The 27,657-nt window shown below is 49.3% G+C and overlaps 1 protein-coding gene across 1 annotated transcript in view; it reads right to left on the minus strand.

Moving 5' to 3' along the window:
- The window catches only part of ATP5F1E (ATP synthase F1 subunit epsilon), a 35,019-nt gene extending 30,541 nt beyond the window's left edge, over window positions 1-4,478 (minus strand). The window contains exon 1 of the mRNA XM_085619456.1: window positions 4,320-4,478. Within this exon, the coding sequence (XP_085475582.1) occupies window positions 4,320-4,351 (32 nt within the window). The 5' untranslated portion in view covers window positions 4,352-4,478. The remainder of the gene's footprint in view (window positions 1-4,319) is intronic.
- Between the last annotated feature and the right edge of the window lie 23,179 nt (window positions 4,479-27,657).

Raw genomic sequence — 27,657 nt, forward strand, 5'->3', positions numbered from 1 at the left:
TCACATGCAATTATTGAATTCCCCCGAAATGTTTTTGGAAGAGCTCCTTTTTCAAATCTGTAGTAAGGACTAGAAACTCACTGTGCATGTAGGCACGATTATTTTATTCTTAGTGTAACTTGTATTTTGGCTTAAATATACATTTGTCCTTTACAAAAGCCATCCACTAGCAGTCTTATTTGACTTTTATAATTGTGAAATTTTAGGTCAAAGGACGATTAATGTGATAAGGTACCTGAAACAATTTAACCAGGATAGCTGCTAATTTAGGTGTGCTCCGATTACTGTTATTTTCGCTTTTTGTTAGTATCTTATGATACCCGCAGATATTTTTACCGTGGACAATTTGTTCTCTGCTTTTATCATTTGTGTTCTCTTATGACCAACTACGATAAAATAAAGATTCTTTAATTAAATCTTTCAATTTCATTAAGGACACAGAGGCAATGGATTATCCAACCTGAACATGAGTAGTGTTTCCTCCCTCCCTTCAGGACTACTCTGACAAGTATGGAATGGTTTTATTTAAAATTGTACTGTCCTACATCTTGCATTAGGTAGAATCTTATTGCATTGCAATGTGTCTTCAGATTGATTTTAACATGTTTTTTAGATGGTGATATAGGCAATATGCATTATAGATACGGATACTTCTATACAAACAACAACATTCTGATTAGATTTTATCTTTAAAGTTCCAGAGAAGAAAAGCAGTAGTTAAAGGCTAAATGGATACATTCACAAGAACTGGCTACATTGACTTCAATCATCGCTGCATCCTTGCACACAGTAAGAGGGAGAAGAATCATAACAGGCGTTTATATGGTTAAAAAGGACATAATTGGACATTATGGGTCAGGTGATTTACAGTAGTTTTCCTTCACATGTCTACTGGGTATGGCAGGTCACATGTCTGCTGTGGGAGAATGTAAAGAAAGTTTGAGCATAATCCTCCCCTCTATGACCTTAATAGAATTAAAACTTTCCTTTATGTTTGCTAGGATGTTTTTCATGTTCCTTTCCCTAGGACTATCACATCAAACTGCTTTTGCTCTCACTGCTTTTGCAAATTAGAACGTACGTTTTTAGGAGAAGTGTTAATGTTAGCGAGGAGTTGCTTTCATTTGCATCTGAAAGGCTGCCTCTGCCCTCTTACCTCCTCGGATGTTCAAACTGTGAGCCTACAACAAAAAAGACAAAAAGCTAGGAACTTCCCTTTTATTTTGCATTTCACCACTCTGGACTTTGGCACTACCACATAGAATTCTATTATCTATTTTTTTTATTAAGTCAACATCCTGTTACATTGCATTTTTGCTTTTAGCAGTTTCATTAAGGGCTCAAACCCTCAGCATGCAAAGTGCTGATAAGTCAGTTATAAGCTGGGTTTAAAATGTTGTAAAGCTGCCTACTACATTTAAAAAACGTCTTGTTAGGTGTGTAAAACCAAAAGCAAACCCTGCTCACATATTTTGTGAGGATTCACTCACTCCATGCATTTAAACAAGCATGGTCAACGTAGATACATTTTTCTAACGCGTAGTGGAAAGTTTAACACTGAGCAGGACGGGTACAACACAAGTAGCTTACACACTAACCAGTGCGGGAGCAGCACTTAAGGACTATTGTATGATTTTAATGACAACCATAAGAAGTACAAAACTCCTGCAAGAAACAGCCAAACCTGTTATGGAATTACCATTTATTTAAGTACTCACATAGGATGATGAACTCTCACCTACCTACTATGGTACGCTACATTACTGTGTTCCAGATCTTACGCTGGGAAACAACACATTCAAGAGTACTACTGTTCACTGGTTGTACAGTTTGCCAGCTATGGCTGCTGTGGTTTGGGTGAGGTTACGTCATTTATGTTCTCCCTATGTTAAATTGTCACATCTATATTAAAATTGCATTCAGGTGTGTTAAGAAGGTGCTTTACTGGAGTTTCTACAGCAAGATTAAATACAGGAGGGCAGAGCAACAGGCCAGACTCCTGTTTTCCCTCAACATGTTTCGGTGCTTGAATATGCCCATATGGGCTCAGGCTGTGTTCCCGACAATACAACCTTACATCAAATATTGTAAAATAATTCCCGCTTCTTAGGGCATGTTAACCAGCCTTTTGGGGGTGGGAAGGGGGGGGTCCTGAGGTCCCACTTCTTGAAGAAGTCAAGCAACTTGCTATTGATAAGGCTGCACGTTTTACATGGTAAGTCACTAATCGCAACCTGTGCTATGAACAGGCCATGCTCAAGTTGCAGCTTACTGGGTGTGGGCAGAGCGAGTGCGTAGGCCTTGATACTGTGAGCTAAGCACCCAACACCAAATAATCTCCTATCTTGTTATCACTGCCAGAAGGGCAATGGAAGTGAGACAGTGACTGCCAGGTTTTGTTTCACTTTAGCACCTTAGATTATATAATTGCACTAAATGACCTTCATAAAAATGAGCAACCCACACCCCTTCTGCTGTGACAGTTTTATTAACGACAAGCTGCTCTGTTTCTTCTAAATAAGCCTATTTTTGTACGAAGGGAGCAACTTTAGGATCTATTAAATAATACACAAGAGAGGTTGTTGTACAGAGTACTTCCTGAAATATTTCCAGGTGCTCTCAAATGTGAAGAACACTAAAAAGAAGGTGCAGTGCTGAAAAGTAATTTTCTAGTGTCATGCTGCTTGCTGAAGATTGGAAGCTGGAATGGAAGCCAGGTTTCTTGATTTATACATTGTACAATTGAGATCCTGGATGGCTATAACATTCTTTCCCCCATCAGCCCTGATGACAATTTTATTAGCGACCCAAGTTGGATGTCTAATGCCTCCCGTACAAGCCATTACTGTTATAGAAGGATCAAAATTATAGTATATCAAACTATATACACCCACAAGAGGTTTCTGTAAAATGTACATCTTGAACTTAATGATTTTAAGATACTGTCAAATGTGATAACTTTGAAAAGGAAGCACAGGAAAGAAAAGAATTGTGCAGAATCAGTTTGGTCAAGCTGCAAAGCTGTGATTGAAACAGGACCCCGCCACTTGTTCTGCCCTGTGTCCAATAAAAGCTTCTGACTGGCCTGGGTAGGTAATGCAGGTCTTGTTTTTCTAGGTGATGGGGCACCAGCTATGGCAACACCCTTTCATAGAACAGCTACACCATTGGGCAGAAACACTGCAAGTTGCTCTCATTCAGATGACGGGCACAGCTAGGGCAGCATCAGCACAAGCTTTTCCGTTACTGGGAAGTTACAAGTTGGGCAGTAGCTTCACTACTTTACAGGATAGGGACTGCATGGCAGTAGCGAAACAAGCTTCCCTCTGTCTCAGAAGTCAATAAGTGCAATCTTTCATTTCCCAGCAACACAGATCCAGCAGGACAGATTTGTACAAGCTTTCATCGTCCACAGAACATGTACACTTAAGGAGTGACAAGTAGATCTCTAGTGTGCGCTCAACTCACTGAGAGGAATATTTAGGAGGATGAATGAGTGAAAATGTCAGTTATGACACCATTCTCTTAGATATTTCACACAGCACTCTGACAATCCTGCTGCAGTCGCTCAGAAACCTTGTTTGTGTTGATTATTTACTTTTCAACATATTGAAAAATTTCAGTAACCTAGTAGGTCTGTTTTATTTGAAGCAGCCTCCCCACAGACTAATTAGCTATTCTGTAGACCGGCAACAAAGTGACAACTTCAAAAAGGTTTTGAGTGGGGTGGATCAGGCTCTGTACGATTCCAGCCTGTTCAAAATGTTGAGGGCCGCCAGAGAGATACTGAATTTAAAGTGCGAGGATTCAATGTATCGCTGAGCTGTAGAGTAGCCCTTGAACGTTTGCAGTAATAGCACCGCACAGGAAGATGAACGATACACCAAACAGCCAACACCATGAGATAAAAAGAAAAGCGTTAATGGGAGCCAAAGCTGGCTGTCACACCAGAATAATTAAAAGTGCACCGATGAGAACGTATAGGACTTGAAAACCAAACAGCTCTCTGCGGCAAATATACAATGTCTCCTTACCACCACTCGTGATCTGAATCCCGAACTGCCCCACTCCAGGTAATTCAACCTGGAAATATAAGTAAACGTCCAACGGAAATCGATCGCCAACTGAACCCGGTTAGTACTCATCTCAGACCAGCATGTCTGTAGCGAACACTGAGATTCTGGAAGCAAAAGCTACCACAGCACCTCCAACGACCCCTGTACCTGGGAAAAAAACTCATGGAGCACCCCACCCCTCAATTTAAAAGCCCCAAACATTTCAGGGCAATCTCTGATCCGGGAACACCCCATCCTCTGTACCTGAGTCCGGCCTGTCTCCAGAACGCCACCATCTTTGCTACTGGTGCTGGAGCTGCAGTGTCTGCTCGTGCGATGGCGGACAGGCAGGGGGTGGGACTCGGCCAAGGGTAAAAGGAGAAAAGCTTGTAATCAGCCAATTAGACAGCGCGCCGGTCGGCATGAACATAAAAGAAATACTACAGAATCCGGCGGAAAAACAGGTCAGAGTGAAAGGCAAATCATATTGCACTAAAAATAAAAGAAGGTGTTGATACAGCTGCATTTCCAACAGACGAAATACTAACGGGTGACTTTATTTGTGCAGGCCGAAAGGAAGAGAGAAACACATTGGTCAATGAAAACATATGGTCCTCGTATTGATACAGAAACGACGATCTTAATGCATGTTTATCAAGCATTTGCAATGTAGTCGGTCTGGCATTTGCATAGCTGCCAAGGTTTCAGATTTGTAAGTGTGACATTTTCATAATTTTTGTGTAATTATGAGTTACATTTCAACAACTATGAGTGACACTTTCTCGCCCAAAATCAAGCAATGAATACGAGGGAAATAAATATCAGAAATTATACTCATTTGAGCGACAAAAAACTATAACGTGTTGAAACTGCTGTAAAGCAGAGACAGAAGGGGCACTAACCTAGTGCCCTTGTAACCTGATTGCACCGTAAAAAAATATTTAGCCATTTAATTAAGACTTAAACAATGATATTAAAACTACAACTTCGACCTTTGCAGAAATATTTATAATGTCAGCAGCTCTCGTTTTTTACACTTACCAAGTCTCTGAGTCACCGCTGCATCTCGAGATATAAAGACTGCTGTCCATGGGTCCCGGTAGTCAGGGCCGGCGCTAGGCATGGGCAGCTGCCCAGGGCCCCGCTGTCAGCTCACGAACGAATATATGTCGTTACTACGCATTCCGTTGCAACGCATGCCTTTAGCACGCATGCGTTACAACGGAATGTGTTTTCCACGCTTTACCCTTACCCCGATTTTACCTTTACTCCGCTTTTCCTTTTTTTGGGGGGAGACCCCCCCAAGCCCCCTTTTTTTTTTTTTTTTTCCGCAGGTCTCCGCCGACACTGAAAACGGACTGATGCTTTTTTTCGGATTAGGATGACGTTGTTCCGTGATGACGTTGCTTGCGTGGTGAAGATGGTTGTTGAAGCATTACGCGTTGTGAAGACGTTTACGAGGTAAGTGTATCGTTGTAAACGTATTGCGTAGAAAATGCTTCGTGGTAAAGGCTGTTTCCCCTCACGAACACAGGGCCCCACACCAGTGTGTCACAGCACACTGGTTCTCTCCCGACGCCTTCTTATCTAATTTTAGAGAAAGGTAGCTCCTTGCAATTGTGCCCACAGGAGATGCCCCTTCCCTGGGCCTCACAACCATGGTATAGTGAGGCTAGACCTAGCGGAGGGGGCCCCTCCTATTGGCACAGTTGCAAGGCGACACCTTTTGCAGGGTTGTCCCACAATTAGGCCTCCCGTCCTGCTGCCCATTCAGAGGCACCACAGGACGCCCCTTGCCCTGCAGCAGTTTCAAACCTTTCCGTTGAAAAGCAACTCTAAAATGTTCAGCCCATTGGGAGATAAAGGGGGTGGGGGGCGAGCCGACACGAGACCAGTTTATTGTGTGTGAAAAAGGCCGCTTTATTGAAACAGGTGCATATCACAATTTCATCCCTTGGTCACTGCCTTACAAAACTAAACACCTCACTATACAAGAATTTCCTGACCCCTTGTTCCTCCCCACCCCTACGATCCCCACATCAGTTCCCCATCCCACAAAATACAACATAACATTCCATACCCATAATATAACCTAATCCTACACAATCTAGCCTTTCCAAATCCTAAACTCCCCTGACCGTAATCCCTACCTGCCTTTGTGCTACTGTAACTAACCAACCTCTAACCTAAACTTATCCTACCTGGTTACCCTTTCCCTGTTCCTGCTCACAAACTACCAAACATATAACAACAAACTCCAGCCAATCCCGGCCAACTGTCAACCACCCCGCCTGCACCTGTTCCAAGCGACAATACACCAATTAATATCATCAGCTATGCGGACGACACGCAGTTGGTGGTGGGGCTTTCTCAGTTAGAGAAGCAACCAGCGGCGCTCTATTCCTGCCTGGAGGCAGTATTCGGGTGGATGTGTAACTCATCCCTGAAATTGAATGGCTCTAAGACCGAGCTCATGATCTTAGGTCAGTCTTCCGTCTCCCTGTCTCCCAGTAGTTGGCCTGACTGCATGGGAGCTCTTCCCAGCCCAAAGAAGGAGATTAAGAGCCTGGGAGTGTGGCTGGAGCAAGACCTGACGTTCAGAACACACGCCAAAAAGACCGCGGGTGTCTGTTTTGGTATGCTTCGGTCAGCCCGCAAGATTCTGTCACTCCTCCCTGAGACCTCTCGTAAGTTGCTTATACAGGGGCTCATTATCTCTAGGCTGGATTACAGCAATGCTCTCTTCTTGGGTGCTCCGGAATCCACATTCAAGAAGTTGCAGCAGGTGCAAAATGCAGCAGCCAGACTGTTAACTAATGTCCCCAGAAGACAGTCTTCTAAACCAGCATTGATGGCACTGCATTGGCTCCCGATGCGGGAAAGAGTAACATTCAAGGCACTCTGCATGGCACAGAAGAGTCTGCAGGGGAAGGGCCCAGCGATCCTGAGGAACATGATCCAACCTTACAAAGCAGCAAGGGCTCTACGCTCTGATCATAAATTTCTTCTCCAGTCTTATAGAGTAAGACGAGCCCGTACCGGAGGGAGACGGTTCTCAGTGAATACGGCCTCCGCCTGGAACTCCCTGCCACTCAGACTGAGGGCAGAAACCAACACTCTGCGTTTCCGCAAACTATTAAAAACTCACCTGTTCCCGGTTTGAGATGACATGCGCTGGGTGCTGCTCCGATCTATTGATAGCGCTGGGATGCCCAAGGGTAACCGTGCGCGGTATAAAACTCCAAATAATAATAATAATAAGTTGCCCTTATGTGCCTGTTCCAACAAATGCCGCCTGCAAAAAACTCCCCATGCCAAAAAAGGCTAAACCGCAAAAAACGCCCCCTAAAACCCTAGAAACTAGGGTGGGGACAAAAACCTGCCCTAAACAAGCGCTCCCAGCCACCAGGTCACCAAACCTAGAATAGTGGCTGGGTTAGCGCGTAAAATACGTTATATCCCCTTTGGGCTATACTTCTCAAAAATAGCCCAAATCCTCCAAAATGGCCGCTCCAGCCACTCCCCCCCCCCCTCCCCCCTCCCAATCTGCCCGGGGGCAGACCTCGCTGTGCTCAGCTGCCCCCCAAGCTCCCATTGGGAGATAAAGGGGGGAGGGGGGGGGGGGGGCGAGCCGACACAAGACCAGTTTATTGTGTGTGAAAAAGGCCGCTTGCGAGAAGTTGGCCTGGTATATGCTGTTCACTAGTTAAAGTGACCACCTTGTACCATGCCAAGCAACCCTTATGGTGTGGTTGTAAGTCAACCTTTTCGGACTAGCTGCCCTAGTGGTAGCGTAGGCTAAGCAATCTTTGAGGCTAAACTTGTTAAAGCCTGTTAAGCAAGCTGTTTTACCATATGTAACCCCCCTTTATACCAATGAAAGGACACCACACAGATATATATTCAAAATATATATGTATTTATTTCTCAAAGTATCCCCTAGACTCTTTATGAGCACAGGAGCACAAATCGTTAAACAAGACAACGTTAGAATATACAGAAGTTGCACTTTATATGGATGGGCCCTGGTGGCCACTCAAACCATATACTAAAATAGTGGTATAAGTACCACGAACAGGAAAGGGAAAAGGCCTAGGACCTCTAGAATCGCTGGGCCTACAAGGAGCTAACTTCAGTTAGTGACCAGGAGGTCCACGGGTCGCGTGTGCAGTGAGGAAAGTTACACGCGTGCTCCCATACGTTTTCAATGGGTGCGTAAAAGTTCAAAAGTTACTGCTAGAAGGGTGTTCTGGATGGACTATGAATTTAAGATTCAAAACACAGACACTAGAGATGTTTCTCTACACTTGGGCACCGGAGTGCCAGCTTTACCTCACCCACAGGAAGCGGGTGCATAGGTCTCGAAGTGCGTCGGGTTTCTTCTATCGATTCAATGGAGCCTGATGACAAAGATGCTGCAGGCGGTCGGTCCAGAAGAGATGCGGTGGATCCAAGAGTGGATCGGAGTTGTAGAAGACCTGAAAGCAGAGGGGACAGTGTTCACAGTCACTAGCCAGTGAGCGGCACGGCACCAGGTTGGTACCAGGCGATGTCGGGTGCAAACAGGTGATGAGGTGTAGCTTGTCTCCGCAGCCACGTGGTCCCTGAAGGTCGACGACGTCCAGGAGTCGGTTCACAAGCTGTCCCACGCAGGCTCTCGCTGTCGGCGGTGTCGGCGACTCGAAAGAGGCAAACAAGCCTTGGCAAAGGCAGGAGTCATGGAAAGAGAAGTAAGCTGATTGTTCTGACCAGCAAGGTCAGAGGGGCTGCTCTTGTGGAGAGCAGCTGAAGCCAGTATGGAGCAACAAGACCAGCATCGTTGATTTCAAGTTAGGTCGCCAAAATGGCCACTAGCCAACGGGCCAGGGACCGGGCAGGCACGTCGAGATGCAAAGTGCAGAGGGGCCCCACGCAGATCGTGGAGATGCTGGAGGGCTCACCTTTGGTGCAGATGCTGCTCGGTGGTTGGGCTTCTCAGGACCCAAAGCACAACTTGGAGGGAGCCTCTGCTGTTGCGCTTGCAGCTTGTCGTCGGTCTTCCAAGATGGCTGGCTCCACGTGTCTCGGTGCCTCCACGGGTTCCTTCTTTTCAGGGACTGTGGATCGGGTGGTGAGAGGTCTGGAGGTCCAGGTCTTGTCGGGCTCTGGGCTCGGGCTCCGGCGGGAGGCGGCAGCAGAGCAGACGTCGAATAGCTGGTTGGTGCTTGCGTTAGCAAGATGGTCACTCCCTGACCATAGGGGAGATTTCCTTCAGTCCTCTGTGCAGCAGAGCGTCGAAGTTCCCGTCTTCTTCTTTGTAGTAAGTTGATTCCAGGATGTCTGAAGTCTTAGGACACAGCTCCTACCTTTAAGCGGATTCTAGGGGCCGGACTACCTGCTAGGTCCCTCCCTAAGGGTGGGACCAGGAAGGGGGGTGGTTACACCCCCAATCCTTTGTCCAGCTCGCCCCAGGTCCGGGGCTGGTGTGCCCCAGGACCGGTTTGAACTGGCATATGCACCGAGGCTCCTTGTGAGCCTCAGGCATGTCTGTTTCCTTTCAAGCCCTACCTGACCAATACACAAAATCCTGTCTGGGGTGGTGCTCGCACCTCCCCTGGCAGGAAACCTTTTGTCCACGTCTCCCAAGTTGGAAGGACTCCCAGCAGCAGGAGGGCAGACTTGTGTCTGTGGTGGCAGCATCCATTTTGCGGAGCTGAGGCTATGTCTGATTTTACCCGGGTTTCAGGTACTGTACATGTCGTGTCCCTCTAGAAGGGTGGAATGCTAACCTCGTCGCCAGAATTGGCGAGGGGTTAGTATTCCAATTCGTATGACACCTTACTCGACATGTTTTGATAAAGCCAAACCAAAGATAGCATTTAACCGCGAGGTTCATAATGCACTTAAGAGTATATGGTATGACGATATCTGGAAACGGTAGAAGGAAGTTGTTCCGACCACTGCAGACAGGCTCAGCTCATGCCAGAGCACCATCTCATATGGAACCAAGCACTCTGCCTTCAGGATTGTCAAGGCCTGCCATAGGAGTGACTTATAGGTTAACATGTGTCCCATTTAAGGTTAGGTATAGGTATATTACACCTAAGTAAGAGGTGGTTACACCAACTTACCCCAGCTGAGTGATCAGCCAGTTGTGTCAAATTTGTTAGGCCAAGCCTGGGGTGGCATAATACATGCTTCAGCCCCTGGCAGGCCTTAGATACACCAATGCCCTGGGTACCTAGTGTACACTGGTACAGGGGCTCACAGGGTGATCCACTTCCAATTGGTTATGCACCTAGGGTGCATAGTGTCAATTTAGTTAGAGAGAACAGCAGGCTGGGGGTCTGATTAGCAGGCCCACAGCCTCAATATGTCAAAAACCAGTGAAGCAAAAAGCAAAAATTTGGGGTGACCATAGGATAGCAGACCCTACTCTCCTACACAACCCCCCCCCCAAACGCAGGGACATTAAACTAGCCTTGACCAGTCTCGTCTTCATGTCCTAAGTGGAAGTACCTGGAGAGACCATCTGCATTCCCATGGTCTGTACCTGGCCGGTGCTCCACTGTAAAGTCCATCCCCTGTAGGGAAATGGACCACCTAAGCAGTTTGGGGTTTTCACCCTTCATCTGATTTAGCCACAAGAGGGGCTTATGGTCGGTCTGAATCTTGAAGTGAGTGCCAAACAAGTATGGCCTCAGCTTCGTCAGGGCCCACACCACAGCAAAGGCCTCCCTCTCAATAGCTGACCAATTCTTCTCTCTGGGGGTCAACCTTCTGCTAATAAAAGCAATGGGTTGGTCTTGACCATCTACATTAAGTTGTGACAGCACAGCTCCCACACCCAACTCAGAAGCATCTGTTTGGACAATAAACTCTTTGGAGTAGTCAGGACTTTTCAGGATAGGTGCAGAGCACATGGCCTTCTTCAGGTCATCAAATGCCTTTTGACAGCTTACTGTCCACTGAACCTTTTTGGGCATCTTCTTGGATGTCAGATCATTAAGAGGAGTCACAATGGACCCATAGTTCTTCACAAACTTCCTGTAGTACCCAGTCAAGCCCAAGAAAGCTCGAACTTGAGTCTGGGTGGTTGGAGGAGACCAGTCCTTGATGGATTGTATCTTACTCTCCAGTGGTTGAACTTGGCCTCCACCTACAAGGTGGCCCAAACACACAACCTTACTCTGCCCTATCTGGCACTTAGTAGCCTTGATAGTGAGGCCTGCCTTTTGCAGAGCCTCAAGTACCTTCTTCAGGTGGATCAGGTGATCCTCCCAGGTGGAGCTAAAGACAGCAATGTCATCAAGATATGCTGCACAAAAGTCATCCAACCCAGTAAGGACTTGATTCACCAACCTTTGGAAGGTGGCAGGTGCATTCTTCAGACCAAAGGGCATCACCAAAAATTGATAATGCCCACCTGGGGTTGAGAATGCTGTTTTGGCCTTGGACTCCTCCGCTAACCTGATTTGCCAATAGCCAGCTGTCAAATCAAATGTGCTCAAAAACTTAGCAGAAGCCAGTTTATCTATGAGCTCATCTGCCCTTGGAATAGGATGTGCATCTGTCCTAGTGACAGCATTGAGTCCTCTGTAATCCACGCAGAACCTCATCTCTCTCTTGCCATCTTTGGTGTGAGGTTTGGGGACCAGAACCACTGGGCTAGCCCAGGGGCTCGCTGAGGGCTCAATGACACCCAGTTCCAGCATTTTGTGTACCTCAGCCTTTATACAGTCCCTGACGTGGTCAGGTTGTCTGTAAAGTTTGTTCTTTACAAGCAGACTGTCACCAGTGTCCACCACATGGGTACACCAGTCAGTTTGACTAGGTATCAATGAAAACATGTGTTGAAATGATTGTAGAACCTGTCTACATTCAATCTGCTGATGCTCAGTGAGGTTGCCTCCAAGGGTCACTCCTTCAACTGAACCATCTTCAGGGTTCTGAGACAACAGGTCTGGGAGAGGGTCACTCTCTTCCTCCTGTCCCTCATCTGTAGCCATGAGCAAGCCCATGTCTGCCCTGTCAACATATGCTTTTAGCCTGTTAACATGGAGTACCCTGTGGGGACTCCTGGGAGTTCCTAGGTCCACCAAGTAGGTATCCTCTCCCTTCTTTTCCAGAATTGTATGGGGTCCAGACCATTTGTCTTGGAGTGCTGCTGGGGCCACTGGCTCCAACACCCATACCTTCTGTCCTGGCTGAAACTCAACCAAGACAGCCTTTTGGTCATGCCAAGCTTTCTGTAAGGCCTGGCTTGCCTCAAGGTTTTTGGATGCCTTCTCCATATACTCAGCCGTCCTGGAGCGGAGACCAAGTACATAGTCCACTATGTCTTGTTTAGGCTTTTTGAGAGGTAACTCCCATCCTTCCTTCACTAAACACAGTGGGCCTCTTACAGGGTGCCCAAACAACAATTCAAAGGGGCTGTAGCCAACTCCTTTTTGTGGGACCTCTCTGTAAGCAAACAGATGGCAGGGTAGAAGGATGTCCCATCTTCGCCTGAGCTTTTCAGGTAATCCTTTGATCATACCCTTTAGGGTCTTGTTGAATCTCTCAACAAGCCCATTGCATTGTGGGTGATAAGGAGTGGTGAATTTGTAGTTGACACCACATTCCTTCCACATAGCTGTCAAGTATCCTGACATGAAGTTGGTACCTCTGTCAGAAACCACCTCCTTAGGAAACCCCACTCTGGAGAATACTCGTAGCAGGGCCCTGGCCACAACAGGAGCTGTAGTGGTCCTAAGGGGAATTGCCTCTGGATACCTGGTGGCATGATCCACTACCACCAGTATAAATCTGTGCCCAGATGCAGTGGGAGGATCCATGGAACCCACTATATCTATTCCCACTCTTTCAAAGGGAACCCCCACCACAGGTAGTGGTATTAGGGGGGCCTTTGTTGTGCCACCTGATTTGCCACTGGCTTGGCAGGTTACACAGGAGCGACAAAACTCCTTGGTATCTTCATTCATGTGAGGCCAGTGAAAGTGAGGGACAAGCCTGTCCCAAGTCTTGTTCTGGCCTAAGTGTCCTGCTAGAGTAATATCATGGGCCAAGGTAAGAAGGAAGCCCCTAAATTGCAGAGGTATAACCAACCTCCTGGTTGCACCAGGTTTTGGGTCTCTAGCCTCTGAATAAAGGAGCCCATCATCCCAATACACTTTATGGGTACCTTGAGCATTCCCAGCAGCCTCAGCAGCAGCCAGCTGTCTGAGGGGTTCAAGAGATGGACAGGTTAACTGAGCCTGCCCCAAGTCAGCCCTGGAAGGTCCCCCTGTCCCCAGAAACTCAACCTGATCAGGTTCAAGCTCTTCAGGGACAGTTCCTTCAGGGTTCTCTAGATCATCTTCCTGGGAAGGCTGATCATCACTTGGAGGCAGTGGGGAAGGCACAGCCTTAACCCTCCTGTTCTTCCTCTTGGTAGGTGCTTCGTCCATTGTTCCAGGATCCAAGACCTGTGGTTCAGTAAGGCACTTTTTGGCCTGTGACCTGGTCACAGCAAGGACATGTGGTGATATACCTAACATCTCTGCATGTGTCCTGTACTCCACTTCTGACCATAGAGAACTCTCTAGGTCATTGCCCAACAAACATTCTACTGGGAGGTCTGCACTAACCACAACCCTTTTGAGGCCAGTTACCCCTCCCCATGAGAAGTTAACAACTGCCACACTATGTGAAGTAGTGGCATTGCTGGCATTGGTCACCAGGTAATTCTCACCTGGTATGTACTGTCCAGGGTCCACAAAGCCTGGTGTCACCATAGTGACACTGGCACATGTGTCCCTGTAGGCTTGAGCCACTTTTTCATGTATTAAAGGAGTCTGTCTGTACTTGCCCAGGTTACTGGGGCTCACAGTCAGGGACAAATCCATGTCCCCATCACAGATCAAGACTGCCTGTGTCAGGGTTCTGTCTAAGTCAGAATCTCCTTCAGTTCCCATAGTGATTCCCACTACACCCTTTGTCTGGGGACCAACACTGCTAACAGTAGTACTGGGAGCAGGTGCCTTAGGGGCAACAGTGTTGGGGGCTCCACCTTTCTTACAATCACTAGTCCAGTGAGTTGTATTCTTGCAAGATTTGCACCAGGGTTTCTTTGGACCTTCTTTCTTCTTCCCTTTAGGCTGGGACCCACCCTCGTTAGTACTAGTTTGGGGCCCTGTTGAAGACTTCTGGTCTTTAGATTTCTGATCTCCACCCTTTTGGTCTGTTTTCTTCTGATCACCCCCTTGGCCCTGGTTCTGGTTCTTTTGCTTAACCCTGGTTCTGACCCATTTGTCTGCCTTCTTTCCCAATTCTTGGGGAGAGGTCAGATCTGAGTCAACCAAGTGTTGATGCAGTTGCTGGTTCTGACAGTTATTTAAAATCTGTTCTCTCATCATCAAATTGTACAATCCTGCATAATCAGATACCTTACTTCCCAGCAACCAACCCTCCAAAGCCTTAGTGGCACATTCAATGTATTCAGACCAGTCCTGAGTCTGTGTCTTCTGGGTGTCTCTGAACATTAACCTGTACTGTTCAGTGGTTAAGCCTAACCCATCAACTAGGACACTCTTCAGGGCTCTGTAGTTTCTGACATCCTCCTCCCTAACAGTGAGGAGTCTATCTCTGCCTCTTCCTTCAAAGGAGAGCCATAAGATTGCTGCCCACTGGTCTTCAGGAACCTGCTGCACTTTGCAGGCTCTCTCAAGAGCAGTCATCCATTTGTGGATGTCATCCCCACTTTTGTAGGGGGGCACAACCTTGGACAGGTTCCTATTGTCAAAGACCCTATCTTTGTCCTTAGGGACAATGCTGCCACCAGTGGGTATAGACCCACTCTCTCTAGGTTGCCTAGCCTTACTCAGTTTCTCTTGCATCAGGGCTACTTCTAGCTCCTGTTTCCTAATTCTCAGCTGAGCTTCCTGCATTCTGGCCTCATGTTCCCTCCTCTGAGGGGTGGTCATCCTTCTTCTGGAGTGACCTTGAGAGCCTCTACAGGCATGAGAAGCATTAGATTCACCTGAGTGATTCCTTTGCCTCCCAAACCCCTGGTTAAGTCCACTAGGGAGATCCAATGGGGTGACCCCATTGTCAGTCCCCAGTAGCCTTAGGTTAGCTGGGCCACATATAACACTTGGCACTGGGCTAGTTCTCCCTTCATCCCCACTACCTTCTGTATCAGTACCCTTATCACTTTCATCCTCTGTAGTATGATTCTCATCTAAGGGGTGACTATTGGAAAGGGGTACCTCAGTAGCATCTTCAGAAGGGGGGCCTCCTGTTCCAGTCCCTAAGGGGCCTAACTGGGAAGCTTTCTTGAGAGCTTTCTGATCTTCATCAGCTTGTAAAAGCTCTCTGAGTTCAGCAGAGGTAGGGTTCTTGGGCTGTTTAAGGCCCCTGATATTTGCCAACTGCCTGAGCTCATTTTGGTTTAGGGTAGCAAAGATGGATGGTGCCCTCTGGGGGTCACTCTCAACAGAGATGGGTACATTTGACCCCTCTGCCCCAGCCATTGCTCTTAAGTGTGGGTGGATGTGTTGCAATCTACCTACACTTGGGTTTTCCTACTAAACCTATCTAGTAGTTGTAGTCAGGGTGTGCTACTCCCTTTGCTCTACAACAACTAAGTTCAGTAGAACTTAAGTATATCTATCTTGTTTTATATGTACCTAAAGGTACCTGTATGATCTTTCAATTGGTAACAAAGAGATTACAGAGGTAAAACACAGCAAGCTCAAATCCAACCGCTGCTCACCAATGTGAGAAGTTGGCCTGGTATATGCTGTTCACTAGTTAAAGTGACCACCTTGTACCATGCCAAGCAACCCTTATGGTGTGGTTGTAAGTCAACCTTGTCGGACTAGCTGCCCTAGTGGTAGCGTAGGCTAAGCAGTCTTTGAGGCTAAACTCGTTAAAGCGTGTTAAGCAAGCTGTTTTACCATATGTAACCCCCCTTTATACCAATGAAAGGGCACCATACAGATATATATTCAAAATATATATGTATTTATTTCTCAAAGTATCCCCTAGACTCTTTATGAGCACAGGAGCACAAATCGTTAAACAAGACAACGTTATAATATACAGAAGTTGCACTTTATATGGATGGGCCCTGGTGGCCACTCAAACCATATACTAAAATAGTGGTATAAGTACCACGAACAGGAAAGGGAAAAGGCCTAGGGCCTCTAGAATCGCTGGGCCTACAAGGAGCTAACTTCAGTTAGTGACCAGGAGGTCCACGGGTCGCGTGTGCAGTGAGGAAAGTTACACGCGTGCTCCCATAGGTTTTCAATGGGTGCGTAAAAGTTCAAAAGTTACTGCTAGAAGGGTCTTCTGGATGGACTACGAATTTAAGATTCAAAACACAGACACTAGAGATGTTTCTCTACACTTGGGCACCGGAGTGCCAGCTTTACCTCACCCACAGGAAGCGAGTGCATAGGTCTCGAAGTGCGTCGGGTTTCTTCTATCGATTCAATGGAGCCTGATGACAAAGATGCTGCAGGCGGTCGGTCCAGAAGAGATGCGGTGGATCCAAGAGTGGATCGGAGTTGTAGAAGACCTGAAAGCAGAGGGGACAGTGTTCACAGTCACTAGCCAGTGACCGGCGTGGCACCAGGTAGGTACCAGGCGATGTCGGGTGCAAACAGGTGATGAGGTGTAGCTTGTCTCCGCAGCCACGTGGTCCCTGAAGGTCGACGACGTCCAGGAGTCGGTTCACGAGCTGTCCCACGCAGGTTCTCGCTGTCGGCGGGCGACTCGAAAGAGGCAAACAAGCCTTGGCAAAGGCAGGAGTCGTGGAAAGAGAAGTAAGCTGATTGTTCTGACCAGCAAGGTCAGAGGGGCTGCTCTTGTGGAGAGCAGCTGGGGCCAGTCTGGAGCAACCAGACCAGCATCGTTGGTTTCAAGTTAGATCGCCAAAATGGCCACTAGCCAACGGGCCAGGGACCGGGCAGGCGCGTCGAGATGCAAAGTGCAGAGGGGTCCCACGCAGATCGTGGAGATGCTGGAGGGCTCACCTTTGGTGCAGATGCTGCTCGGTGGTTGGGCTTCTCAGGACCCAAAGCACAACTTGGAGGGAGCCTCTGCTGTTGCGCTTGCAGCTTGTCGTCGGTCTTCCAAGATGGCTGGCTCCACGTGTCTCGGTGCCTCCACGGGTTCCTTCTTTTCAGGGACTGTGGATCGGGCGGTGAGAGGTCTGGAGGTCCAGGTCTTATCGGGCTCTGGGCTCCGGCTCCGGCGGGAGGCGGCGGCAGAGCAGACGTCGAATAGCTGGTTGGTGCTTGCATTAGCAAGATGGTCACTCCCTGACCATAGGGGAGATTTCCTTCAGTCCTCTGTGCAGCAGAGCATCGAAGTTCCCGTCTTCTTCTTTGTAGTAAGTTGATTCCAGGATGTCTGAAGTCTTAGGACACAGCTCCTACCTTTAAGCGGATTCTAGGGGCCGGACTACCTGCTAGGTCCCTCCCTAAGGGTGGGACCAGGAAGGGGGGTGGTTACACCCCCAATCCTTTGTCCAGCTCGCCCCAGGTCCGGGGCTGGTGTGCCCCAGGACCGGTTTGAACTGGCATATGCACCGAGGCTCCTTGTGAGCCTCAGGCATGTCTGTTTCCTTTCAAGCCCTACCTGACCAATACACAAAATCCTGTCTGGGGTGGTGCTCGCACCTCCCCTGACAGGAAACCCTTTGTCCACGTCTCCCAAGCTGGAAGGACTCCCAGCAGCAGGAGGGCAGACTTGTGTCTGTGGTGGCAGCATCCATTTTGTGGAGCTGAGGCTATGTCTGATTTTACCCGGGTTCCAGGTACTGTACATGTCGTGTCCCTCTAGAAGGGTGGAATGCTAACCCCGTCGCCAGAATTGGCGAGGGGTTAGTATTCCAATTCGTATGACACCTTACTCGACATGTTTTGATAAAGCCAAACCAAAGATAGCATTTAACCGCGAGGTTCATAATGCACTTAAGAGTATATGGTATGACGATATCTGGAAACGGTAGAAGGAAGTTGTTCCGACCACTGCAGACAGGCTCAACTCATGCCAGAGCACCATCTCACATGGAACCAAGCACTCTGCCTTCAGGATTGTCAAGGCCTGCCATAGGAGTGACTTATAGGTTAACATGTGTCCCATTTAAGGTTAGGTATAGGTATACTACACCTAAGTAAGAGGTGGTTACACCAACTTACCCCAGCTGAGTGATCAGCCAGTTGTGTCAAATTTGTTAGGCCAAGCCTGGGGTGGCATAATACATGCTTCAGCCCCTGGCAGGCCTTAGATACACCAATGCCCTGGGTACCTAGTGTACACTGGTACAGGGGCTCACAGGGTGATCCACTTCCAATTGGTTATGCACCTAGGGTGCATAGTGTCAATTTAGTTAGAGAGAACAGCAGGCTGGGGGTCTGATTAGCAGGCCCACAGCCTCAATATGTCAAAAACCAGTGAAGCAAAAAGCAAAAATTTGGGGTGACCATAGGATAGCAGACCCTACTCTCCTACACCGCTTTATTGAAACAAGTGCATATCACAATTTCATCCCTTGGCCACTGCCTTACAAAACTAAACACCTCACTATACAAGAATTTCCTGACCCCTTGTTCCTCCCCCCACCCCTACGATCCCTACATCAGTTCCCCCATCCCACAAAATACAACATAACATTCCATACCCATAATATAACCCAATCCTACCTAGCCTTTCCAAATCCTAAACTCCCCTGACCGTAATCCCTACCTGCGTTTGTGCTACTGTAACTAACCAACCTCTAAACTAAACTTATCCTACCTGGTTACCCTTTCCCTGTTCCTGCTCACAAACTACCAAACATATAACAACAAACTCCAGCCAATCCCGGCCAACTGTCAACCACCCCGCCACCCAGAAAAAGGCGGGAGTGTAGGCGGATACGCCGCCTCCCCCTTTTTCTGCCCCCCCCCCACTGTGCCTTGTTTTTTTTTTGTGCCTAACGACGGTAAACTCCTAACAACCGCGCTAACACCTCCTGCAACTCCAACAGATACAGGTCCATGCCAAGCCGAGACAAGTGTACCCCATCATCCCTGAAAAAATCCTGCGTGTCGTAACGAATTTTCCTATGAGCAATCCTACCAATCCCTAAGTGCCGACAAAACCTCACCATCTCAGTGTTCAACTTCCTCCTGGCTTTGTCAACTGCCCCAGGATTGACAGCCCCTCTCCAAACTCTCCGGGGGACAAACTCCGTCCATACAATGGAGCACCCTGCCCACTGAGCTTTGATCAATGACAAGTCCCTCTTCATAGCCCGCATCAGCACCAAACCAGTCTCCCTGACCATATCATTTTCCCCCAGATGTAACACCAACACATCCGGGCACCTACCAGCCACCAAAAGCCCGTTCAGCACCGATAACAACTCCTTCCAACGCATACCGCCCCTACCCCTCCAAGCCACCGAAAATAAGTCTTTATTGAACCCAAACTGTCTCCAAAGTAACTCGAGCGGGCCTGGACCTGCGCCTGTTTCTCAAAGGAATGCCCCACAATCCAGATGGACATCTCCCTGGTGAGGGGACCCATAACCGAACCTGAAAAGAGAAACGAGAATGAGACTAAAGAAAAAACCAAACAACACATTTTTTTTTTTTACATAAAACCTCCCCCAGCGTCGCTGCGCACATAACGCTGATAGCAATCCGATGACCACCTACCCAGCTTCATAATGTCCCCTCGCCCCAACCCCTAGCATGGGCCTCTGACGCTGCCCCAATCCGAAATGAATGCGTGCCAAACCCCTTCCCGTCGATCCCCAGTCTACCCAGCGCTTTCCTCAGCACCGCTAACAGCTGTGAAGCCTTGACGCACCGCCCATCCCCATGAGAAAAGACCAGCCCTCCCACATCCCCTGACAAGGATTTCTAACGTAAGCCCCACCGAAAAGGACAAACAGGCGACGTGCGCCCCCTTTTCAAAGGTACCCATTTCCCATTGCTTTTCTAATCCGTTTTCGCCTTCCGGAGCCAGATATTGACCTCCTCTGTACCGAAAGAAACCTCCCCCCAAGACAAACCCCGCTCCCCTTTGAATCCCAACAAGTCTGAAACTCTAAAGGCCCCGAAAAACATCCAGGACATGAGTGAGGAAAAAAGGATTGCTTCCCCTTCATCAAAACACACCCCAGGCAACATCCCAAGTAGGCCTGGGCAAAATTTCCGTTCCGTTCGCGGAATTTGCGATAATTTGGCATTTCCGCGTTCCGCGGAGAGCGCGGAAATGTCAAAATTTCCGCATTCCGCAGCTTTGCGATAAATTGGTTCTTGCTCGCGCTGTAAAATAATACATTCTCGCGCGCGCGCGATCGCCTTACCTGAATCCCCGTGTTCGCCGACAAGTTTTCCCGATCCGGTCGCGTTCTCCATGAGATGTTGTATTGTTTTAGCCATTTGCGCTGTCTCGCGACAGTTCGCGTCCGCAGTGACGTCATGCGTCGCGCGATCACGTCTTTTTTCTCGCGATCATGCACCGCGAGACAACTGAAAACAAGATGGCCGCGCCCGCGAGCAACCACAGGGGTAAGTTAGCGACCCGCAACCATGCAAAAAATATCGCGAACGGGCGGGAAAAAAACTTCCGCATCTTCGCGATATTTCCGCTTGTTTGCGGAGATTTTTAACATTTCCGCAATAATTTGCGAAAGTCGCTTTCGCAAATTCCGCCCACCCCTAATCCCAAGCACCCCTTCCAACAGTTCCCACAACAAAGGTCTCCGCACTCGAGAGGCGCGCCCACACTCCCGTGCCCAGCCCTCCAAAATCCGTGCCCCCAGTTCACCCGCGGAGGGGGCATAGCCCCACAACAATTTCCAGACGAAAGAAATTCCCGCCAGCTTGCCCACAATCGTGACCTTCGTAAGCCCCTTCTCCACCAAGTCCAAAATAAACTGTATTACATCCTCCTGTCTAACCACCCAGGAGGCCCGCCGCCTTGCCCCCGAACGTAAGAACTCTTCCCATGCCGCTCCATATGCTGACCTCGTGGACTGTGCTATTGAGCCTAAAACCAGTTGCAACATCCGGTGTTGCCTACGTACCACAGCTGGTGCGGCATTCTGATCGGGGTCACGTCCGCGTCCTTGGCGAGCCCACGGAATCTCCCCCACTGTGAACGAGACAAAGCATCCGCAATGTCATTGTCCACACCTGGCACATGCACCGCGCGAAAAGCAATATCATGCTTCAAGCACCCCAACACGAAAACCCTCAACAATTTCAGAACCTGTTCATCTCTCGCCGACTGTTGATTGACCACATGCACCACTGCCATGTTGTCAATCCTGAAGCTGACCTTCTTGTGGGCCAACAGAGCCCCCCACAGCGTGACGGCCACCACTAGGGGAAAAAATTCCAAAAAGGCAATACACCTGCCCCCATCCAACCATACCGCGGGCCAGGGTTCGGCACACCACCTCCCCTGCCAGTAAAGACCAAATCCAGTGCTCCCTGCTGCGTCTGAGAAAATCTGTACGTCCCACACCATGTCCGCCTCCCTCATCAGAGGTATCCCGTTGAACTGATGCAAGAAAAACTGCCACATCCTCAAGTCTTCCCTCACCCCGGCTGACAGACGTACATGATGATGTGGGGGCCTCTGCCCCGCCAGTGCCCGCCCCAGTCGCCTACAGAACGTCCTCCCTACTCTGACCACCCCACAGGCAAAATTAAGATGGCCCAGCAGAACTTGTATGTCCTTAACCGTCACTTTAGGTTTTGCCAAAACGCTTGCCAGCAGCCCCAACATTTGCTGCTTTTTGTCCGCAGGAAGGCGTGCCTCCATCAAACCTGAATCCAACTCGATTCCCAAAAAGGCCAGGGCCGTGCTAGGTCCCATCGTTTTCTCTGAGGCCAGCGGCACACCCAGTTCCCTCATGATCTCATTGAAGCTGTCCAGAGCCTTCTGGCAGTCCGTGGAGTCTGAGGTGCCCACAAAAAAGAAGTCATCCAGGTATTGCGTAACTCCTTGGTGACCCGTCCGTTCCGTAAACAACCATTGTAGGAACGTGCTGAAACATTCAAAAAGTGCGCAAGACATGGAGCAGCCCATCGGCAAAGCTTTGTCCACGTACCAGTGACCGCCGAATTGTATGCCCAACAGATCCCAGTCATCAGGGTGAACTGGAAGCTGCCGGAAAGCTGACTTTATGTCGCACTTTGCATCTGCGCTGTTGCGCCCGGGGTCACCACCAGTGACATGGCAACGTCAACAGAAGAGTAAGATACAGTGGCCTCTTGTTCATCAATAAAATCATTGACCGATCCTCCTTCCGACCAGGACAAATGTTGGATGAGGCGAAACTGCCCCTGCTCTTTTTTAGGCACCACTCCAATGGGTGACACAATCAAATTGGGCAACGGCCATTCCTGAAAGGGGCCCGCCATGCGGCCCTCCCGTACCTCCTTGTCAAGTTTATCTTGCACTACCTCAGAGTGCTCTCGTGCCGATTTCAAATTGTCTGCCCATCGCCGCACCCGTGGGCCCACATACCCCAGTCTGAAACCCTCAAGAAACCCCAACCGTAACCGCTCCGCAGCCTCCCTCACTGGATACCCCTGCAAGGCCGCCAGCAAGTTCCCCACGTTAACCGGAGTACGAGCCCTTTGGCCCAGGCCCCTTAGACCCCCGCCCCCCTCCCGACTGCTGTTGCTGCTGCTGGCCCCCTGCCTTAAAGGCTCCCGACTGCCACTGCTGACCTCCCTGTGACTGACCCTGGGCCCCCCAACAGTTGACCAGTGCATGTCGTTTCCCGCATCTGGAGCATTCGTGCCAGAAACGGCAGTACTCCCGTGTGCACAGTCCTTTATTGTAATCCCAGCACGACCCTTTTTTCCCCTGCCTGTCCCCTGCCTGCACCCCCACCCCCCTCAGGTGGGGCCTCCACGAAAGGGCCGATACACAAGCGGGAGCCCGCTGGCTGTGAAAATGGTTTTCCCAGACCCCGCTAGTCCCATTGTATGCTGCCACAAATCTGTATCCAGCTCACCCCACTTCGCCTCCGGGTCCCACGCCATGCGCGCCCGGAACTCCTCATCATACTAGGCCCAGGCATATCCACCCCCCGTAATCTGCGCCTTTCGTATGACATCCATGTATTTAAACATGGCCTCCGACCTCTCTGGGAATTTTTCACAATACACACTAGCGTATATCAGGAAAGCCGCTGTCCAGTTTTCAATCGTCAACGGCACCTTAGGCCGCTTAGCCAATTCAAATTCCTCCTCCTTCGAGCCCTCCTTCGCCCGCACTTCCCTGTGAAGGAGCTTAAGCATCTCCACGTATTCCCCTTTCCAAATCCGCTCTTTGGTAGCCAGCATCAAATGTGCGCCTAAGGGCTTCGTTACCCCCATATATGGCAAACGTTTTATATTCACTTCTTTACTTTCTAATTTAGTCTCCCCCTCTCCTGTCTGCGTCTCGACCGTCCCCTTCTTGTCCGTCAAACTCTCCACGTCCTTGCCTTTCCCTCCCTTACCTGATTCCTCTGTGCCAACCGCTACATCCACCACATACGCACCCTTGCGCAACCTCCCCCCAACCCCCCCTTCTCTGTCAGACCCACCCACACCCACGGATACCATCACTGGGCGCCCGAGCAAAGACCTATTACCTGGCGCCAATGACTCCGTCCGTCGCTCCTCCCTGCCGAGCCGGTCTCCCACCTCGATGTCCGACCCGTGGGCATCGCCTGGTGTCGTGACACCTGCAAAACACTGGACACAGCATTACTCGGCACCCCCGCCCTGTCCTCCTCCACATCACGCACTTCTCCCTCCTCCATACTATCTTCCTCATAATCAAGCTCCTCCTGCCTCGCACCCCCAGCGCTCCCCGCTGGTGGGGCCGACTGAACCCTACGTAAGAAACAAACAGCCTCTTCGGTGCCGCTCCGTCGTCGTTGTCCCCGGGGCGCTGCGACCCCGTGGGTGGTGGGGCCGGCGAGCACGTCCCGGGCCTACTTGTGCCAGCCACGCCGGGATCCCCCACCGGTACTGGGCACGCCGCCCAAGGCTCCACCCTCCCTTCTCCTTGGTGCCTCTGGGCCGCTCCCAGCCCTACCAAGTCTGGCACCCCGCGACGGTCAGGTTGTAGGTCCACCGCCTGAAACAAGAAGGCATGGTCTGGTGTGCTGGGCCCACCTCTCTTCTGTCTACCATCCCATCCCCGCTTACCTCCCGCTAACGTACTGACTACCCAGGCCCGACCCACTGCACTCAGATCCACCACCTCTTCCTCATCGCCTTCCCCTTCCTCCCCTTCGCTCCACTCCAAACCCCCGGCCCCAGACACTTCACCGTCCCCTCCCGCCTCCCTGCAGGCTTCCGGGCAGCGCTCCCTGCTAACGCGCTGCCCGTCTCCACTCCAGCTGCATTTGAAAAGGGGGCCGCACCGCATATATCACTGCGGCCCCCACCGTTCCCGGTAACGCCTCCCCCTACCTCCGGGGCCGCTCCCCTGGCATACAAGCGGCCCCCAACGGATCGGATACTCGGAGACGCCCGACGCGCTCCCCCGCCCGGACAGAGTCCCGCACCTTGCCGCCCCGCCCGCCCTGCCCTCGTCCCCCATTACGCTCACGACCTCCCTATTCTCCGGGGCCGCGCTCCTGGAGTACTCGTGGCCCCGACCACTCACCTGTGAAACCGCCGCCTTCCGGGGGAGTGAGCAGGCCGCGACAGCGGCCGCCACCCCGGCCAATGCGCCCCTCACCGGGCGCGCGGCCCTCGTCGCGTCCGGGATCACCAAATCCATCCTGCCAGCCTCACTAAGCAGCCTCAGGGCCTCCAGGACACGATAATTGCTGCCAGACATATTCAACTTCCTCAGAAAATTCACCTACCACTGCCCTACCTATACACTAGGCCTGACAAAAACCAGACAAAAACCTGCCCTAAACAAGCGCTCCCAGCTGGTGGCTGGGTTAGCGCGAAAATACGTTATATCCCCTTTGGGCTATACTTCTCAAAAATCGGGCTACATTTGGGCTATTCCCAAATGTAGCCCAAATCCTCCAAAATGGCCGCTCCGGCCACCCCCCTCCCCCCCCTCTCAATCTGCCCGGGGGGCAGACCTCGCTGTGCTCGGCTGCCCCCCAAGCTCCCATTATGAGCTGCTAAGAGGTGCTTGTAGGTGAATGAGAGGGAGAGGTTGCAACCCAGGAGGGTTCTGTACAAAAAACGCTTCAGGACCATGGTAATTGAGATGCAAACTGCTCTGAATGTGTAAGGCTGTATGCAGATTAGAGGTGCCTCGCACACTGCGTGTCTGCCCAGGGCCCCCATATTCCTAGAACCGGCCCTGCCCGTAGTCTCTTGGAGTCTGTCACCCTCCTTGGCTGCAGTCAGCTGCTGGCAATGGGGATACATTTCAGTTAGTGATGACCGTGAAATAAGCTGCAAAGTGGCACTGCTGTCTTGAGAGCTATGCTTGTGCCTTTTAAAGGCATGCAGCACCTGCTCTAAGACTCACGAATGAGGGGACACAACCTCCAGGCACCCACCAAGATAGGGGGTAAGTAGGCAGCAAGTGTTGAGATCAGGAGGTAACAGGCCGAACACCGGCCTCCTCCTGTAATTATTCAACTTGTAACAAGGGCGGCAAATAACTCTTTGGGGACGGGCGGGCAGGAAAATCAGATTTAATAAGTGTGTCAAGGGAGGTAAATACCTTGACATTAATTTACATCACAGAGTGAGCACCAAATAGTATGGTACCTTTCTAGCACATTATGTCTGTGGGAGTTGTAAAAACAAGCAACTTGCCGCGGACATGCCGCTTGGCTGGTTGCCAGTGTAGAGTTTGGGGGATGCTGGCTGGGGCCCTTAGTGTCTACTCAGTTCACAGGCAGTGGGTAAAACTTTAGCATTCGCAACAGAGGCAGGGAGTGCATGCCGCAATGTCACTTCTGTTGTTCAGCTTGCCTGAAGCACAGACGCACTTCATGGTAAGGCTGTTATCATTACAGGGAGTGTGAAGGATTCTGGTGGTGCTCAGGAGTAAGAAGGTACTCAACATGTACAACGGGAGGAGAGCGGGAGCAGGGAATTTACAACTTGGACAGCGTGAGTAGGGGAGGGAGGGGCTAAAAGCAACATTGACCATGGGTGAATAAAAAGCAGGATGGGGGGCAGCGATTGGTGCTACAAGCAGGGAACATGAGCAGGAAATTAACAAATGAAGCTGAGGCAAAAGTGTGCAACACTAACGTATACTGCCGATCGTGAAATAGTCCATGTAACAGGGGTAGTTTCCAGGGTGTGACCAAAACAGCAAAAGGAGGGGAAAATGTAAGCTATTCCCCAATGAAAGCAAATGAATTTGGTGTGACCAAAACAGCAGAAGAAGGGTAAAATGTAAGCTATTCCACAATGAATGCAAATTAATTTGAAAAAGCACATGAAGGAACCAATCATAAGTGATGGGCTTTCTTAATGTTTATACAGTAGCTACAGCATGTCTCTAGGCAAGACTGCCAATAACTCCAAGTGCTGTCCACCTCATTAGGGTTTTGGAGCTTCGTTCTTTGTTTATGTCTAAGACCGTAAGTTCTAATAACTAGAGCGTCAAGTGATTTCACATTCTAAGGCAACTTACCAGTACTATGTTGATTGGGTAAACAGCCTTAAAAACATTAAACTTACTTCTGAGCCCACCAGACTGAATCTTATTTGTGTTGGTTGGTATCACTTGTAAGTAAGGTTTGATGGAAAAAACACGGCTCATCCTTCTACAACTGTTTTTTTCAGCTGTCTTTAGCCTGTGAAAAAACATAAATACTTGCATCCAATAGTGCTTTAATTTAACTGCCACACGGTGCAGATTTGCTCTGGCACGGTTCTATTACAGTTTAAAAAACAACCAGAAAGCATAGAGGTCTGTGGTTCAGAGGGGAGATTAATTATTTTTTATATGTGTTCACCTTGTATTTGTTACATTAGGCTTACATTTCATAAGGGAAAAATTCCTTATTTTAAGGATTTTACTGATGTGTTTTATCTGTTTTTGGCATGAATATACCAGGCAGGTAACATTAAAGCAAGGCCATCTGCAGGACATAGACACCTTTCATGCAAACACATTTCAGGCAGGAGACTCTTGATTTTTTAAAGATAAAAATATGTTATTTCAGATTTCTCCTGCCAAGCCTCCCCAACTCCAACTAAAGTAAATGAGGATATTAAATGACCTCCCTTTTTCTCAAATTCGCCTTCTTAGATTTTCTCAGATGTTATCAATTGTTGGACAATTCCTCTATGTAGATATTTCCATTGCTCTCAAGCTTCCAAAGGTTATGAGTGAGAAACTCATCAGTTCAAACATTTTACTCTACATTGTGGGACTTCTAGTCCATTCATCCCACTACAAAATAAGGACCAAAAGGGCCAGAATGTAAAGAAAAAATCTGCCCTGAATGAACTACTCACACATGGACCAGGGAAACTGTGGTTCCCTCTTTTCTGCCGTGGTCCCACAGCTTAGCTTCCCATGCATAGATGGAGAGATGGATACATTTTATTGCACAATTACTTAAAATCATTGCAATTGATTACACTTAAAAAAACACACTATATAGTTCTAAAAATGGTAT

The sequence above is a fragment of the Triturus cristatus genome, chromosome 7 (genome assembly GCF_964204655.1).
Source record: "Triturus cristatus chromosome 7, aTriCri1.1, whole genome shotgun sequence".
In the NCBI taxonomy this organism is placed as follows: domain Eukaryota; kingdom Metazoa; phylum Chordata; class Amphibia; order Caudata; family Salamandridae; genus Triturus; species Triturus cristatus.